Source organism: Pygocentrus nattereri, chromosome 21, assembly GCF_015220715.1.
Source record: "Pygocentrus nattereri isolate fPygNat1 chromosome 21, fPygNat1.pri, whole genome shotgun sequence".
Classification (NCBI taxonomy): domain Eukaryota; kingdom Metazoa; phylum Chordata; class Actinopteri; order Characiformes; family Serrasalmidae; genus Pygocentrus; species Pygocentrus nattereri.
Window position 1 is genome coordinate 33,836,975 of NC_051231.1, and position 15,642 is coordinate 33,852,616.

Here is a 15,642-nt window from a genome sequence, read left to right on the forward strand (position 1 = left end):
TTTAATGGAAAGCTTACAGTTTTTCTGTGTTCCTCAGGGGTGCACAGCTCCGGTCCCGGATTACTCATCTGTTAATTGCCAGGTTTAATGGGTGTGTTTGGGCAGTGAAACCATCAGACTGTGTTGACCCTCCAGGACCGTGGCTGTGCACCCTGATGCACTTTCACTTTACGGCTGCGCAGAACGTGGATGGAAACACAGCTATTTACAGACTCATACAGACCCTGAGGCAAACAAATTCAAAACATCTGACCAAACGGAAACGTTTAACACCTTTAAACAGATTTATTCTATCTGTGCAAGTTGGTCTGAGGAGCTTTCCCTTGAATTATTTCAAAGCGCCTCACAGTGAATCTCCCTGCAAGCGAGGAGCGTCTTTAGTACCCACTAATGCTGTGTGTGTGTGTGTGTGTGTGTGCGTGCATGCAGGTCTGTGCAAAAGTTGGCCATATTATATTTAAAGAGCTGACTATCTGGTCCACAGGTGTTTATTTGCTCAGAATAACCAATACCAATGAATACAAAACACCCAATATTAATTGATGGAAATCAATCCAAATGATGGAATTCAGGTGTTCCAGTCACTTCCATGGCCACAGGTGTATAAAGCCGAGCCCCTCGGCCTGCAGACTGCTTCTACAGACATTAGTGAAAGAATGGGTCGCTCTCAGGAGCTCAGAGAATTCCAGCGTGGTACCGTGATCGGACGCCACCTGTGCAGCAAGTCCAGTCGTGAAATTTCCTCACTACTAAATATTCCACAGTCCACTGTCAGTGGGATTATAACAAAGTGGAAGCCATTGGGAACGACAGCAACTCAGCCACGAAGTGGTCGGCCACGTAAAATGACAGAGCGGTCAGCGGATGCTGAGGGGCATAGTGCGCAGAGGTCACCGACTTTCTGCAGAGTCAATCACTACAGACCTCCAAACTTCATGTGGCCTTCAGATCAGCGTAGAGAGCTTCATGGAATGGGTTTCCATGGCTGAGCAGCTGCAGCCAAGCCTTACATCACCAAGCGCAATGCAAAGCGTGGAATGCAGTGGAGTAAAGCGCCGCCACTGGACTCTAGAGCAGTGGAGACGTGTTCTCTGGAGTGACCAATCACGATTCTCCGTCTGGAAATCCGATGGACGAGTCTGGGTTTGGCGGTTGCCAGGAGACGGTACTTGTCTGACTGCATTGTGCTGAGCGTAAAGTTTGGTGGAGGGGGGATCATGGTGTGGGGGTGTTTTTCAGGAGTTGGGCTCGGCCCCTTAGTTCCAGTGAAAGGAACTCTTAAAGCTTCAGCACCAAGAGATTTTGGACAATTTCACGCTCCCAACTTTGTGGGAACAGTTTGGGGACGGCCCCTTCCTGCTCCAACATGACTGCACACCAATGCACAAAGCAGGACCATAAAGACGTGGATGAGCCAGTTTGGTGTGGAAGAACTTGACTGGCCTGCACAGAGTCCTGACCTCAACCCCATAGAACACCTTTGGGATGAATTAGAGCGGAGACTGTGAGCCAAACCTTCTCGTCCAACATCAGTGTCTGACCTCACAAATGCGCTTCTGGAAGAACGGTCAGAAATTCCCATAAACACTCCTAACCCTTGTGGAAAGCCTTCCCAGAAGAGGTGAAGCTGTTGTAGCTGCAAAGGGTGGGCCGACATCATATTAAACCCTATGGATTAAGAATGGGATGTCACTCAATTTCATATGCGTGTGAAGCCAGACGACCGAATACTTCTAGCAATATAGTGTATAGTCAGATTCCGGGTTAATCGGTACCATAATACATTAAATCAGATGTGCTGAGAAAACTTCAAACTTTATTCCTCAAACGTCTAGTAACTTTTTACTGCATTGATGTTTGTGTTTATTCTAATAGTCTGTGTTGCAAAACAAGCAAAAACTCATTTACTGTCCAGATAAATGGTTTGAAATAATGCACTGATGTGCCAAAGACTTTTGCACTGTATTACATGTACACAGAAGATGATATAGGAAAGAGAAAATGATCTGTAGAGCTGTTTATCTGGGCAGTAAGAATAAAAAAAACGGAAAAAACCCCACAAACGTAACAATAAATACAAACAGACAAACAAGCAATCCATTGTGATTTGATGTGTGTAGCTAAACCAACAACTTCCAAAGGTCTTCTGGAGGAAGTCCAGCATTTACAGTAACCAACAGTACCTGGTTCATCCAATCAATCCTTTATTAAATGAAACCAGGTGACGAGACAGAAGGAACCAAACCTGTGTTCTTTTAACCTACATATTCAAAACTTAACACATTCTGATTACTGTACTTATGATTTTTTAAAATATTTATTATAATTTTATTCAGTGTTTTACTGCCAAAAACACACCTACTGCCCAGATAAATGGTTTAAAACAGTTTTCCTGGCTGCACAGTATTTCCAACGTATATGTACAGAGAGTCAATGACAAAATGTCTTCGTAAACTTTTATAGGAAGATGGAGAAAAAAAACACTTAATTTTAGTCCATTTCTAATAATCCGATACTGTTTGAGTGCAGTTTTTTTCTGTGTATATACAAATAAGTGCTTCTGTAAGTGACCTGTGTTCCACTGCAGTGCTGTAACCGCTGGGCTGCAGTGCCCACCGTACCTGGGGGCCGTTCCACAAAGCAAGAAATGTTGGTTAGCCGGACAACTGAAACTGAAAGTCAAGCCTGTCCAATCGGAGGAGACCTAAAGGACTTTCCTGATGGACCGTCTTTCCTCTCAGCTTTAGTTTCACCAGAGAACTTAGTGAGGGGAATTTCCACTCTGTGATGTCTTCCGGGTTTCTCGAACGCTAGAGGGCGCCCCCGAGCTAGTCCTGAATAAATGGGTTAATATGGAGCATTAGAGCAAAATCACATCATCACTGCTGTAATATTTAAGAGCTTTTAAACTCGAGTTATAGGAGTTTAAAACAGAGCCTCAAGTACGATCATGACGTGTATGAGCATGAACAGCCAATGAGAGCTGCTCCGCTCACCAGCCAATCAGCAGTACTAATGTTCTGTTTTGTAAAAAAAAAATGAAACATACAGGTAAGATTTCTTTGCTGTTTTAGTGAAATACAAACCTCTGCTGTCTAAAATTAAACGTTCTGGGTGATTAGAAGCTATTTTTCATTTTTAGCCGTTTAGCTCCATTTGCTCCCATTCATTGAGGACTCGTCGTGGGCGCCGTCTGGCATTTTGCAGTCCTGGTTTTGATATAATCAGGGAAATAGGAAGCGGTCAGACTCCTCATAAAATGGCTCTGGTTCTACAGCTAAGTATTCATGGAATGACCCGGCTTCTTTTAAGTAGTCACTGGTGTTTTTTGTCCGGTGCTCGAGAGCGTGCGATGAGGATGGGGACAAGGGCGAGCGCTGCTATCAGGCCGGCCAGCAGGGGGCGGTACAACAGCCAACCTGCAGCGATGGTGAGCAGAGAGAGACAGCAGGACACACACAGAGCGAACAGCTTCAAACCCACAGATACCAGATCCCTCAGCAAAGGAACCCAGTCCACTGAAGAGCAGAGAGAAACAGAACAGTGTTTAATACACACAGACCGATGACAGACCTCCTAGTCTGAGTCAGGTCTAGAGTCTCTGAAATGGGAGTCTGAGTCGAGTCTGAAGTCTTTGAAATGTAAGTCTGTGTTGAGTCTGGAGTCTTTGAGGTCTGAGTGTTAAATGAGTCTGGAGTCTGAGGTGAGAGTCTGTTGAGTCTGGAGTCTTTAAGGTGTGAGTCTTAAATGAGTCTGGAGTCTGAGGTGAGAGTCTGTAGAGTCTGCAATCTTTGAGGTGAGAGTCTGTAGAGTCTGGAGTCTTTGAGATGTGAGTCTGTTGGAACGGAAGACGTTCTTACCTTCTGGACCTGAACTGCCCACATGAACACAAGTTAAATCTCAAGTTGTTATTAGAGACTAGTAATGTGATTAGCAACTCAAGTTGCAGATTAATGTATATAATGATTCTAACATGAAGCTACCACAGGAAAAATGCTGTAAAACACGTGTGAACTTGGTTTACCCAGTGTGTAGATGATGCGAGTCGTCAGACTGATGCCGAGGAACATGAGGAACCACCCACCGGCCCTCAGAGCCCACGTCTTCATATCGTTCAGCTTATGCTCTTTAGCAAAGACCTCCTACACACACACACACACACAACCACTCTTATCAGGATCACGAGTGACTGTAACTGTAAATCAGTTCAAATGAGGGTGAACGGGAATTCTGTCAATATTCTGCAAAGCTTCTCCGACCTAGCAACAGTTGCTATGTAAGAACATGTTAATGGGAGGAGCATGGACAGGTCAGGTGTCTCACATATCACCAGCTAGAACCACATTATACCGTATCTTTACTTGAATTATTTATGACTCATGACTCACTGAAACAAGAACAGAGATCGAATAGGAATTTAATTAATGTAACCAACTACATAAAGTCGTGGGCTGGAGGTTAGGGAACCGGCCCTGTGTCCGGAAGGTCGCCGGTTCAATCCCCAGTGCCGACAGTCCATGACTGAGGTGTCCTTGAACAAGACGCCTAACCCCCAACTGCTCCCCGGGCGCTGTGGATAGGGCTGCCCACCGCTCCGGGCAAGTGTGCTCACTGCCCCCTAGTGTGTGTGTATTCACTAGTGTGTATGTGGTGTTTCACTTCACAGATGGGTTAAAGGTGGAGGTGGAATTTCCCCGATTGTGGGATTAATAAAGTATCACTTAACTTAATTCAAACAGTGCAGTAACACTCCAGACTGCTACAGGCTTAAAGCCTTTCTGGGAAAGGAATGCACTGTTCTAGATAATGCTACACCATTGGTTCTAGACACAGACAAAAGCAAGTAGTAGTAGTTCCACTGAATCAAACTCGATATAAAAATGATTTATGTTCTTTATGAATCAGCAGTGCTGAGTCAGCAGACTGCACGGTGATAGCGCATCTTCCTGCATCTATGAACGGGTTGTTATCAGGTCCATTTTTACTTTTTAGCCTTTTAAAAGGAAAAACTTTGCTGGATTAATTGTCAGAATCACTGCTAGAGCAGAGATGACACTGATAGCGAACTCAACATCCTGACTTGATCAGATTAGATTGATATATGCTTAAATATCAGATAACCGCATTAGATAAGACATATGAGCTTTAATAAAGTTTACAGAAAACAACGTTTTTTAAATGGTTCTGTATAGCACCAAAAGGGGTTCTGGTATGGTACACGCTTAAGAAAAGATGGTTCTTTGAGGGTTCTTTAGTAATGAAAGGGGTTCCATATAGAACCATAAACACTGAAGGAACCCTTGGCATGATTAAAGGGTTCTTTGCATGGCGAAACAGTATGTCAGTTTGACTGAGAATGGTTCTGTACACCATCATGTGTCACAACAGAAGAACCTTTCTATGTAGAACCATCTACAGTACATTCTCCATCAGTCTGAAGAACGCTTTCACCATGCAAAGAACCCTTTATTCATGAAAAAAGTGGTCTTTGAGCATTGACGGTTCTATATGGAGCCATTTTTTGTTACTTAAGAAACCTTGAAGAACCGTCATTTTTAAGAGTATTGTTAGAAGAACCTTTTTGGCGCTGTATAGAAACAGCATTCTGTATTAAACTGAAGAACCTTTTCACCATGTAAAAGCACCATTTAAGACTGCAAATGGTTCCATATAGTGCCAAAAACAGGTTCACTATGATTACAAGTCAAAGAACTTTTTTTGGTGTATCTATAACGGAGCCCCGCTGGTGACATAAAAAAAAATAATGTGTGCCCACGACTTAGTAAGGCACGGGAATGAGATGATTAAGTAGTGGCCTTGACTTAGTGAGGCGAGGGAATAAGATCACGGCTTACTAAGTCATGCCCACGACTTAATCATCTCATTCCCATGACTTACTAAGTCGTGGGCACGCATTATTTTTATTTATACGGAATGTCACCAGCGGGGCTCCGTTTTATATATACATACATACACACTCACTGGCCACTTTATTAGGTACTAGTAAAAGGCTGGACCCCCTTTTGCCTTCAGAACTGTCTTAATTCTTCTTGTCAGACTTTCAACAAGGTGTTCTCTGTGAACCCTAGAGATGGTTGTGCGTGAAAATCCCAGCAGATCAGCAGTTTCTGAAATACTCAGACCAGCCCGTCTGGCACCAACAACCACGCCACGTTCAAAGCCCCTTAAATCCCCTTTCTTCCCCGTTCTGATGCTCGGTCTGCACTTCAGCAAGTTGTCTTGACCACCTCTACATGCCTAAATGCAGTGAGCTGCGGCCGTGTGATTGGCTGATTAGCTATTTGTGTTAACAAGCAACTGAACACCTAATAAAGTGGCCAGTGAGTGTGTGTGTGTACATTATATACATATATATATAAAATATATACACACACACAGACACACAAACAACCCAGCAGCTCGTACCTCAGCGGTGAGCTCCTCCAGGTACAGGATCTCCAGAGTGTCTCCTGATCGAGTCTTAAAGGGCTTCAGTCTCTCTTCCTTCTGCATGGCCACCACACTCACCTGCACCAGTGAAGAACAAAACCGCACTTAAACATCTGACCAAATCAGGGCTGTTCACTCCCATCTAAACAGCCGAGTAGCAGCAGCTCAGGTACAGCAGCACAGCTAAAACCAGCAGCAGCCGTCTGAAAGACTGGATCTGTCTATACATTAGCCTATTTCTAGATTTTTAAACATAAACGTAAAGATTTTTTTATGGATATGAAGACCTGCAGTTTGCGCACTGCTAACTGCTATAAGCTTTTACATGCTTCTACATGGGAATTTGACCAGTTTTGAGTGTTTCGGTCTCAGAGAGGAGTCTGGCCTTGTTTGGTTGGAAATAACTGCCCAGCAGAGTTACAAAGACGGCCGAGTGAACAGACGTTCCTATAAAGATCTGGTTTTAGGGGCTCCCGAGTGGCACAACCTTTGGTTCTGTCATACGGAGATCACGAGGTTGTGAGTTCAATCCCTGGTGATGCTGCAGTCGTCTGGAGCTGGGAGTCCAAGAGAGCCCCATCGGCCTCGCTCTCTCTGGGTGGGCAGGATGGCCCCCCTTCTCCCCCCATCACTCAACACAATGCCAGTCAGCTCAGGCGTCTTTAAGCTGACGTAGCAGATCTGGTGGCCGCGACAAGAAGCGGCGGCTGGTGTCACAGGTCTCGGAGGAAGCCTGTGCTGCCTTCACCCTCCGAGCATTGATAGTATCGTGTGATTGGTCCTAACTAGTGGATGGAATTGGAAATGACTAAATTGGGGAGAAAATTAGGTTAAAAAAAATTGAAAAGATTTGGTTTTAGTGGCTAAAGACACTTTTCCACTGCATGGTACCAGCTTGACACCACTCGGCTCACTCTTGGTACCAGTTACTTCGTTTTCCACTGCGGATATATTGCCACCTCAGCGCAGCTGTTTGTAAAGAGTACACCTGAGTTCAGGTGGCGCTCAAAAAAGGCAAGGCAAGAGGCTACGCTTGTGTTTAGCGGCTCTCCAACCAACCAGTAGACTGTAGTGTTTTCACGTCACCGGTTGGTATCGGCTTACCTCGCTTGGAACCTCGATGAAGATGGTACCAAAAGAGTACCGGGTACCAACTTCTGCCTAACTGAAAAGCAGAGGCGAGTCAAGCCGAGCCGAGCCAGTATCATACAGTGGAAAAGCGCTTTAACAGGCTGTAACGGTCCTTGACTGACAGCCTGATGAAGCGATTGTTTTCATTTGACTCTGTTTTGAATGGCGTTCTGTACTGTAGCCAATCTGTATCGCTTTAAACAGAGAGGGTCGTGTAAATGCATGTTAGCTGTACGTTACTCACTGTTTGGGGTGGTCCAGGGAAAGACCCTTCACCACTGAGCCCAGCGTAAGAGAAACTCACACGCACATCTCCAACCTAGATACACACACACACACACACACACACACACACACACAGTGTTAAAGAGCAGGTTCTTCATTATGTCACTTTTGCTCTAGGAGAACTATTGAGGTGTGGTTTAAGCTCTGTGTGAAGAATGTGACTGGAATGTCTCTGAGGCAGGATGTGTGTGTGTATGTGTGTGTGTGTGTATGTGTGTGTGTATTTTCAGTGGTTGCTAAGGTTGGCCGTTGCTATGCACACACAGGTAGTTACAAAGTTCTTGCAAATCCATTGCAGTGTTGTTCACAGCGTTTCTAACGTGTGTGTGTGTGTGTGTGTGTGTGTGTGTGTGTGTGTGTGTGTGTGTGTGTGTGTGTGTGTGTGTGCACTAGCATGCATACGAGTGTTATTAAGCCTTGCTAGTCCACCGCTATGCTATCCCTGGTAATTGCTAGGGTGGTTTTAGGTTGTTGTTATGCTACTCCAGGTGGTTGCTAAGGCGCTGATAAGCTGTTGCTATAATACTATCCTGGGTGATTAATAAGGTGTTGCAACGCCACTGTTAGGCCACTGCTATGCTATCCCAGGTGGTTGCTAAGCTGTTGCTAGGCCATTACCATGCTATCCCAAGCCTTACTACGGTATTGCTAGGGTGTTGCTATGCTATCCCAGGTGGTTGCTAAGCGGTGGCTCGGCCATTGCTATGGTATCCCCCGTGGTTGCTAAGCTGTTGCTAGGCTGTTTCTATGGTGCCCACAGCAGTCCCAGTGTCTGTGAGGGGCAGTGTGACATCATCTGTGCTGGTCATATGCAAATTTACTCAGCATTTCACTTTCTTTGGCGGAAAAATATCAAGCTTGTGTTTAATGTTTGTACAGCACTCTTAAGCGTATATACGTGTGTTTTTACCTCTGGTCTCCGGGGGTTCGCAGTGTGGTAGAAGTAATCTTCATGTACGGTGAGGAAAGGGTCAGTGACAGGAAGCGCCCCCAGATGCAGTGTTTGGAAATTATTAATCTGATCAATCAGCCCTGCACACACACACACACACACACACACACACACACACACACACACACACACACACACACACACACATTTAACACAAACTGAAAAAAACTAATGACCTGTTTCAAAGCAAGAAATTAAAACTCATTAACAACCAATTATAGACAGATTCCGCAGTCAGGGTTCTATTCTATTAGACCTGCATTAGAGAACAGGTACTATCTAGAACGCTGCATTCTTATTCTAATACAATTACAGTAACATACTGCTATATAGTGCTGATCATGGCTGGATCTACCGCATAGGTGACCTGGGCAACTGCTCAGGGGCACCAAATGGTTGCTCCAAAGTATAAATAGTATAAATAAGTGAACGCATCCTCTACAGAGAACATACTTCTGCACACTTTAATGCCCAATTGCTATTTGCTGTATGTGACAAATTGTTTTTCTTCCCAAGTCCATCCCCATTTTAGTCGTATCCAATTCTTCCCCAGTCACACAATACCACCAGCACTAGGAGGGTAAGAGTAAACACAGGCTTGCGCCGAGTCCCGTGAAATGCCACCGCATCTTTGCAAACTGCCACTCACACAACGTCATTAGCCACGTTTACATGCAGCCTAATAATCCTTTAATAATCCTACTAATAGGTCAATCGGAATACAATACGTCCATGTATACACTTCAATCAGAACAGTCTAGTCCAATTGAGGCTATTCGGAATACAGTTTCTATCAAATTTAAGGAGGCTTAATCCTGTAAATGATCCGTTAAATAGAAGAATAATATCCGTGTAAACGCCCGTATCCGATTACATTCCCTATCGGAAAGTTTCAGTCCGTTCTGCATGAGCGTCGCGTCACAGTGAGAGTTTATACCGTTCAACACGGAGGAGCAGAAACTGGTCTGCAGAGGAGACGAAGTTCATGCTCTGATCTTTAAAAGACGGCGGTGGGACGGACGTCCAGCTTATGAGTCTCAGAACACGACGTCTTCCTCTCGGCCTTCTTTAATAAGGACGTGTGAACGTTTTCCTGAGTCTGACATCAATTAAAAACACAATCACTGCTCACTGCTGCTCATCTCACTCTGACTGTGCACATCACACAGGACACAGGATAACTGCATTGGACTGGGGATGTACGCATATGCAAGGAGCAAAAGTTTGTTGGAATAAAGAGGTAAACAGGGAGATAAACGTGGTAAATAAATACCTTTGGAGAGGAAAAAGTACCCAACCCAAACATCGGGGGCTACTACGGTCACACTCTCCACCGCCATCGCACTGCAAGACACAACACACTCACCATCACGCACTGCAGGATGAAGGGAACGCAGAGCGAAGTGACATTTAACACTTTACCTGGGATTCGTGTGGCCGATTTCTTGATCGAAATTCCTGCTGTTGATGACCTCAGACTTCCACTCAGTATCTAACAACACAGACAGCATTACAGCGAGCATTAAGTCAACTGTGCAGTCCTTCCTGTGGGGTTAACAGAGTGACTGAGTAGCTTCAGCATCATAAACTACTTTTAAAGCTTACGTAAAGCGCTTCAGTTACAAATACGTGGTTTTAAAGCTCAGCAGTTTCAGAAGAAATATCAGATCAGTGTCTCCGATATTCAGGGTTTCGTAGGGATACTGATAAGCAATGCCAGTGTTAATATGAAACTCACTGTATGTGTAGGTGGTCTCTGTTTTGGTTTCACCACCTTCTTTATACTCCCTGTGTATCGAGAGCGAAAGCAGTCAGATTAAGGTTTGCAATATAGCAAAAATTTCAGTGAATATCACAACGAACAATTCACGATAAGACATTTTTCCACGAACAGGTGGGAACTGACCAAATGCACCAGCAGAGCAACAACTGTGTGTGATTATTAAAAATACCAGTTTAAATGGTCAATCAGATCTAAACATTGGACCAAGGCCAATAACTTCTATTACTAAAAAAATAACCGATCCTGATGATGCTTCCGAAGTCATCAGGCCTGCCTTGTTGTCGTTTTTATTGTCGTTGTTATCGCTGAACGATAGGATCCTGGGCTGCATCCGAGGTAGGGTGGGTCCTCAGTAGGACTGTGTCTATGAAGACTCCTCCTTAGTAGCCTATTGGTCACACAGATGGAGCAGCCTTAACAAGGCTGTGTGATGATGTCACTAAAAGGCCCCGCCTCCTGCAGTTGCAGAGCAAAACTTGTGAGGGAACTGTTGAGAGGAAATGAAGCCCGTTGTGTTTGTTGCTATGGTAGCTAAAACGCCAACAAGCTTATGTAGTACGATAATCTACATACAAACAAATACCTCTAATGTAAATATGGACGAATGCTTCAATCAATCAGTCGTTTTACACTATATCAGGTAACGAAGACGAATTTAAGGACATGAACAACTTGCATTGTTGACCAAGTTCTGCTCCAACAGCTTCATTTCCCACCATTTTCGTGATACTGGTTTTTTTACTTCACATCGTTCATTTCACAGAGAACCGAAGGCTGGGAAGGACAATCCGACGCGTCCTCGAAATCCCTGAGAACATAGGCTGCATTTCTAGGCTTTATTTGAAAGGTCCTCCACCCTGGAACAGCCTCCTATGACATAGTGACTGAGAAACGTAGCCTCCGCTTTGGAACGCAGCTACAGAGTTATTCATGTGACACACCACTATTACAAAGTACAGTGCTAACAGCGCCCCCTTGTGGAGAATCTTCAGCCTGCGAAACATGAGAAAGAGGCGAGGCAAAATAGTCCCCAAAGAAAACTCATTATTCCAGATTTTCCACTATTTTCCATCATCAACATTCCATATGAGCTCAGAAGACTCGTGTAGGTTCTCTGGTGGTTCTGGATGGTAAATAAAGTGTCTATATCTGTGTTGTAGTCATGGCGACGCCTGGTTCCCATCACCACCACTGTAAAGATATCCGAGTCCAGTAAGTTCCTCTGGAACGGAGCATTTCACACTGTTTGTTTTATTTGTTTTGCTGGTGCCTTTTGTTCATTCCGACTTATTCACATACGTTGGTAAAACCCAGTCTTGTGACCGTGTGCGGTGTTTATGCACAGTGACGGTCTCTTTACCCACCGTGAGTCCTGATACTCCACCCACTGATACATCTCCACATTCCTCTTCAGCTTCACCGCCTGAACCGCCACTTTATAGTTCGGATCATACAGAGGCTGAGAGAGAGCGAGAGCGAGAGCGAGAGCGAGAGAGAGAGACAGAGAGGGGGAGAGAGAGAGAGAGAGAGAAAGAGAGAGAGAGACAGAGAGAGAGAGAGAGAGAGAGAGAGGAGAGAGAGAGAGAGAGAGAGAGAGAGAGACAGAGAGAGAGAGAGAGACAGAGAGAGAGAGAGAGAGAGAGAGAGAGAAAGAGAGGGACAGAGAGAGAGAGAGAGAGAGAGAGAGAGAGAGAGAGAGAGAGAGAGAGAGAGAGAGAGAGAGAGAGAGGGAGGGAGAGAGAGAGAGAGAGAGAGAGAGAGAGAGAGAGAGAGAGAGATATTATTATACTCTGTTCTGGTCGTTCGTATTTCTCACTGTTATTAAATCAGACACTAACACAGTGGACAGTAATAACAGAAGCCCTTGTGTATCACAGGCTGTATTACAGCTCACAGTGCTGCGTTACCTGAGAGGTGCGCAGGGGGGCCGACAGGTGAACAAGCCGATTGTCGTTTTGGGGGTCAACGTACATGTCTGGGCGCAGAGTGAGGACCTGAGAGAGACCCTCGTCCAGAGACGCCGCTGTACGGATGGCCCTGCCCTGCAGGAGGAGGAGTTTTAAAAACAACATTTTGGCCAAAAAAGCTCATTTACGGCCCGGACCACCAAGACCACTTTTTTCGAGGGACACTGAGAGACACTCTAGAAACTGATCTACTTCTGTGGAAAAGTTTCCTGCTGGAGATGTGAGAAAAGCAGCTGTAGCTGAGCTGAAGACTAAAGCAGAGCAGAGTGAGTCTGCGTTTCTGTTTATATTAGATTTTATAGCCTATACTAGGACATCAGGACACACCGAGACACATTTACAGCCAAGACTGTAAAATGGACATAAAACATTGTGGCTCCCAAGGTGGTTTGATTTTTGTTGAAAGGACAAAATGACTCTTCCTAACATTTGGGTTGCGACCCCTGCTATATGATTATTATGATAGAAAATATGAATTCTAATAAAACCATGGGACGATGCATGAGTGGCACAAATGACCAGACTGAGAAAATAGAGACGTATACGAAATGAAGGGGGATCTGACCTCATTAGTGAAGAGCACGTAGAAGGACACGAAGAACAGCCCCACTCCCACCATCATGCCCCCCATCGTTTCCCCCAGACGCTCCAGAAAACCCGGGTTGGGTCGGCTGTGTATGCGGGAGTGCTGGTCCCGGCCCTCCGTCCCTGAGAACTAACACAAACACAAACAACAACACCGCCTGTAGACACGAGCTCTTTAATACGATCATCATCAGCAGAGCCACACTGGCGGTGAGCTGACGGTAGATCCCTGCAGCTTCTCAAAAGCCCAGAAAAACAGTCTTTCATTCATCCAGTGTCCTGTTTTCTTAAAACTCAGATGACATAATGTACAGACAGACGTAGGTGGTGAAACTAAAGAGGTTATAAATATAGAAATACATAATAAAAAAACAAAAAACAATTTTTGAAACGAGCTTTTGATGTCGTGTGTAAACATTATTAAAGTTTCAAAACATGCCATCATTTACATATATCTGCATATCCAGCTTACAGCAGCTTAGCTCCACCCACTCACATGTACACAGAGCTATAAGAAGTGTTTCAGCCAGGATAGCTGAGGAATAGCCAATCACAACAGAGCTCATTTACATATATTATCCTTAAAGGCACAGTACTGCTTAACTCTAAGGGATAAGGAGAGGTTGAAAATGAATTACGACTGTTTTTGATGCCCAAAATTCACACAAACATCACAAACAGACTGAAAAAAATGAAAAAGAAGGAAAAAATTAGGATATGGGCCCTTTAAATACAGCAGCGTAATGCGTGTGGTTTAAATTGAGTTTATGTAAACAGGCTATAGTTGATATAGGCTATAGCAGGGGTGCCCAAACTTTTGTCATGGGGGGGGGGGTATGTGACAAAGTGTAAACAAATAAAAGGTTCCAGACTAAATGCATTTTATATGTTAAATGCATCTATAATTTGCTACTACCTTTAAAATGGTATTTAAGTTTTAGAATTGAATATAGAATTAAAGTATGACATAAAAATCTCTCATTGGCTGAAGGGCTGCGGTCAATCAGGCCACATCAAACGTCCTCCCAGGGACCAGCTTTGCCCTGTGGGCCACACTTTGGGCAACCCTGAGCTAAAAGCTATAAATATAAATGCGAATGGCTATCTAGAGCCATGAGTTGTATATGGAGTCATTTGCATGCTTAAAAGGTTCTCTGCATGGTGAAAGGGTTCTTCAGATTGCTGGAGAACATGCTGTATATGGTTCTATACAGAGCCTTTTTGAAAGGGGTTCTGCTATTGGTGCAAGCTTGACATCGTAACAACAGCAGAACCCAATTTCGTGCTATATAGAACCATATACAACACAATCTCCATCAATCGAAACCATTTCACCACGAACAGAACCATTTAAGCATGCAAACGTTCTAAGGTTCTAAACAGAACCATTGCCTTTACTAAAGAACCTTTGAACAACCATCTTATTCAAGAGTGCATAACAAAAACTACCGCTTAGTTGATCTAATCCACAGTTCATAACAGGTCAAAGGGTCTGAATGTAGAGAACAGAGTGCAGTAACACTGCAGTCATTACAGGGCAACTCCACCTATGATTAAAAATTTCAGCATAAGTGAGTCTGTGAAATGTAAACAGAGGGATTCAGAGGGTTTGGTGTGAAATGGTTCAGACGTCTTCACAGTGGTGGTGATGGGAACCAGGCGTCGCCATGAGTACAACACAGATATAGACACTTTATTTACCATCCAAAACTGAAATAAGTTTTCTTTGGGGACTATTTTGCCTCACAACACCCTGCATGTTATGTATCCCTCCACCATGAATGGCTTTGAAAGACAAAATCTTCTCTAAACTATCATAAAACAGCGTCTCAGATCATCAGGCAGTGAATTCAGAACCATCTCATGTAGGAACGTTCAGTGAGGAGCTTTTAGAGGGGGACGTCTGGTTCCTATCACCACCACTGTGCGCAGATCTGACTCGGTCAGTTTATCTAGAACGGAGCGTTTCACACCAAACCGCTCTGAGCGACTCTGTTCACATTTCAACCACTTAATTATAGCGAAAGTTTGAGAAATCGGTGGACTTCCCCTTTAGTACTACACAACTCTATGCTGCGTTATAGCAACTGCCGCCGCAGCCGCAGCCAGTGCGTTAGACAGCAGATGATAAGCGCGCTTCCAGACACAGGAATGAAGAGAAACAGTGCAGGACAACGGCGAAATCAGACTTACTGGCACCGACATGGTTTGATTTGGAACACGCCCAGAAAGAAAGGAAGTCTGCTCGAGGAAGAGAAAACTCCAAACTCGCTCGCGCACTTTCTGATCACGTCAGAAATGCAATAAGTGCAAAATAAACACAGTTCTTTTCTAATAATTCACGAACGGTCGGTTATTAAACGCCAACATCCGTTTTAGTGGAAGAAACTCGAGCAGTTCCAGCTCACTTTCGACGCCTTGAAAGAACGACATACGTTTGGCTCGCGCTGGGCATGCTGGGAAATGTAGTTCCTCTACATACCATATAC

The 15,642-nt window shown here is 44.4% G+C and overlaps 1 protein-coding gene and 1 long non-coding RNA gene across 2 annotated transcripts; one reads left to right on the forward strand and one right to left on the reverse strand.

The window, feature by feature from the left end:
• Positions 1-1,796: 1,796 nt before the first annotated feature.
• LOC108444089 (transmembrane protein 43) lies at positions 1,797-15,574 on the reverse strand. Its single transcript, XM_037532396.1, has 12 exons — positions 15,347-15,574; positions 13,134-13,283; positions 12,509-12,643; positions 11,966-12,060; positions 10,557-10,606; positions 10,241-10,310; positions 10,092-10,162; positions 8,777-8,898; positions 7,826-7,900; positions 6,427-6,528; positions 4,025-4,142; positions 1,797-3,518 (listed from the first exon to the last, which is right to left on the reverse strand). The coding sequence occupies exons 1-12, from the start codon at positions 15,356-15,358 to the stop codon at positions 3,316-3,318; spliced, it is 1,203 nt and encodes a 400-aa protein (XP_037388293.1). The 5' UTR covers positions 15,359-15,574; the 3' UTR covers positions 1,797-3,315.
• LOC119261931 lies at positions 3,526-3,978 on the forward strand. Its single transcript, XR_005129291.1, has 2 exons — positions 3,526-3,765; positions 3,797-3,978. It is a non-coding gene; the product is annotated as an uncharacterized LOC119261931 (long non-coding RNA).
• Positions 15,575-15,642: the final 68 nt, after the last annotated feature.

What these genes read in the sequence shown, in the direction of transcription:
- LOC108444089 (XM_037532396.1), bottom strand. An exon ending in CCCCCCTGCGCACCTCTCAG is followed by an intron (nt 12,061 to 12,508) that starts GTAACGCAGCAC and finishes GCTCTCTCTCAG; the next exon opens with CCTCTGTATGATCCGAACTA. An exon ending in CGAACCCCCGGAGACCAGAG is followed by an intron (nt 7,901 to 8,776) that starts GTAAAAACACAC and finishes GTGTGTATCTAG; the next exon opens with GTTGGAGATGTGCGTGTGAG.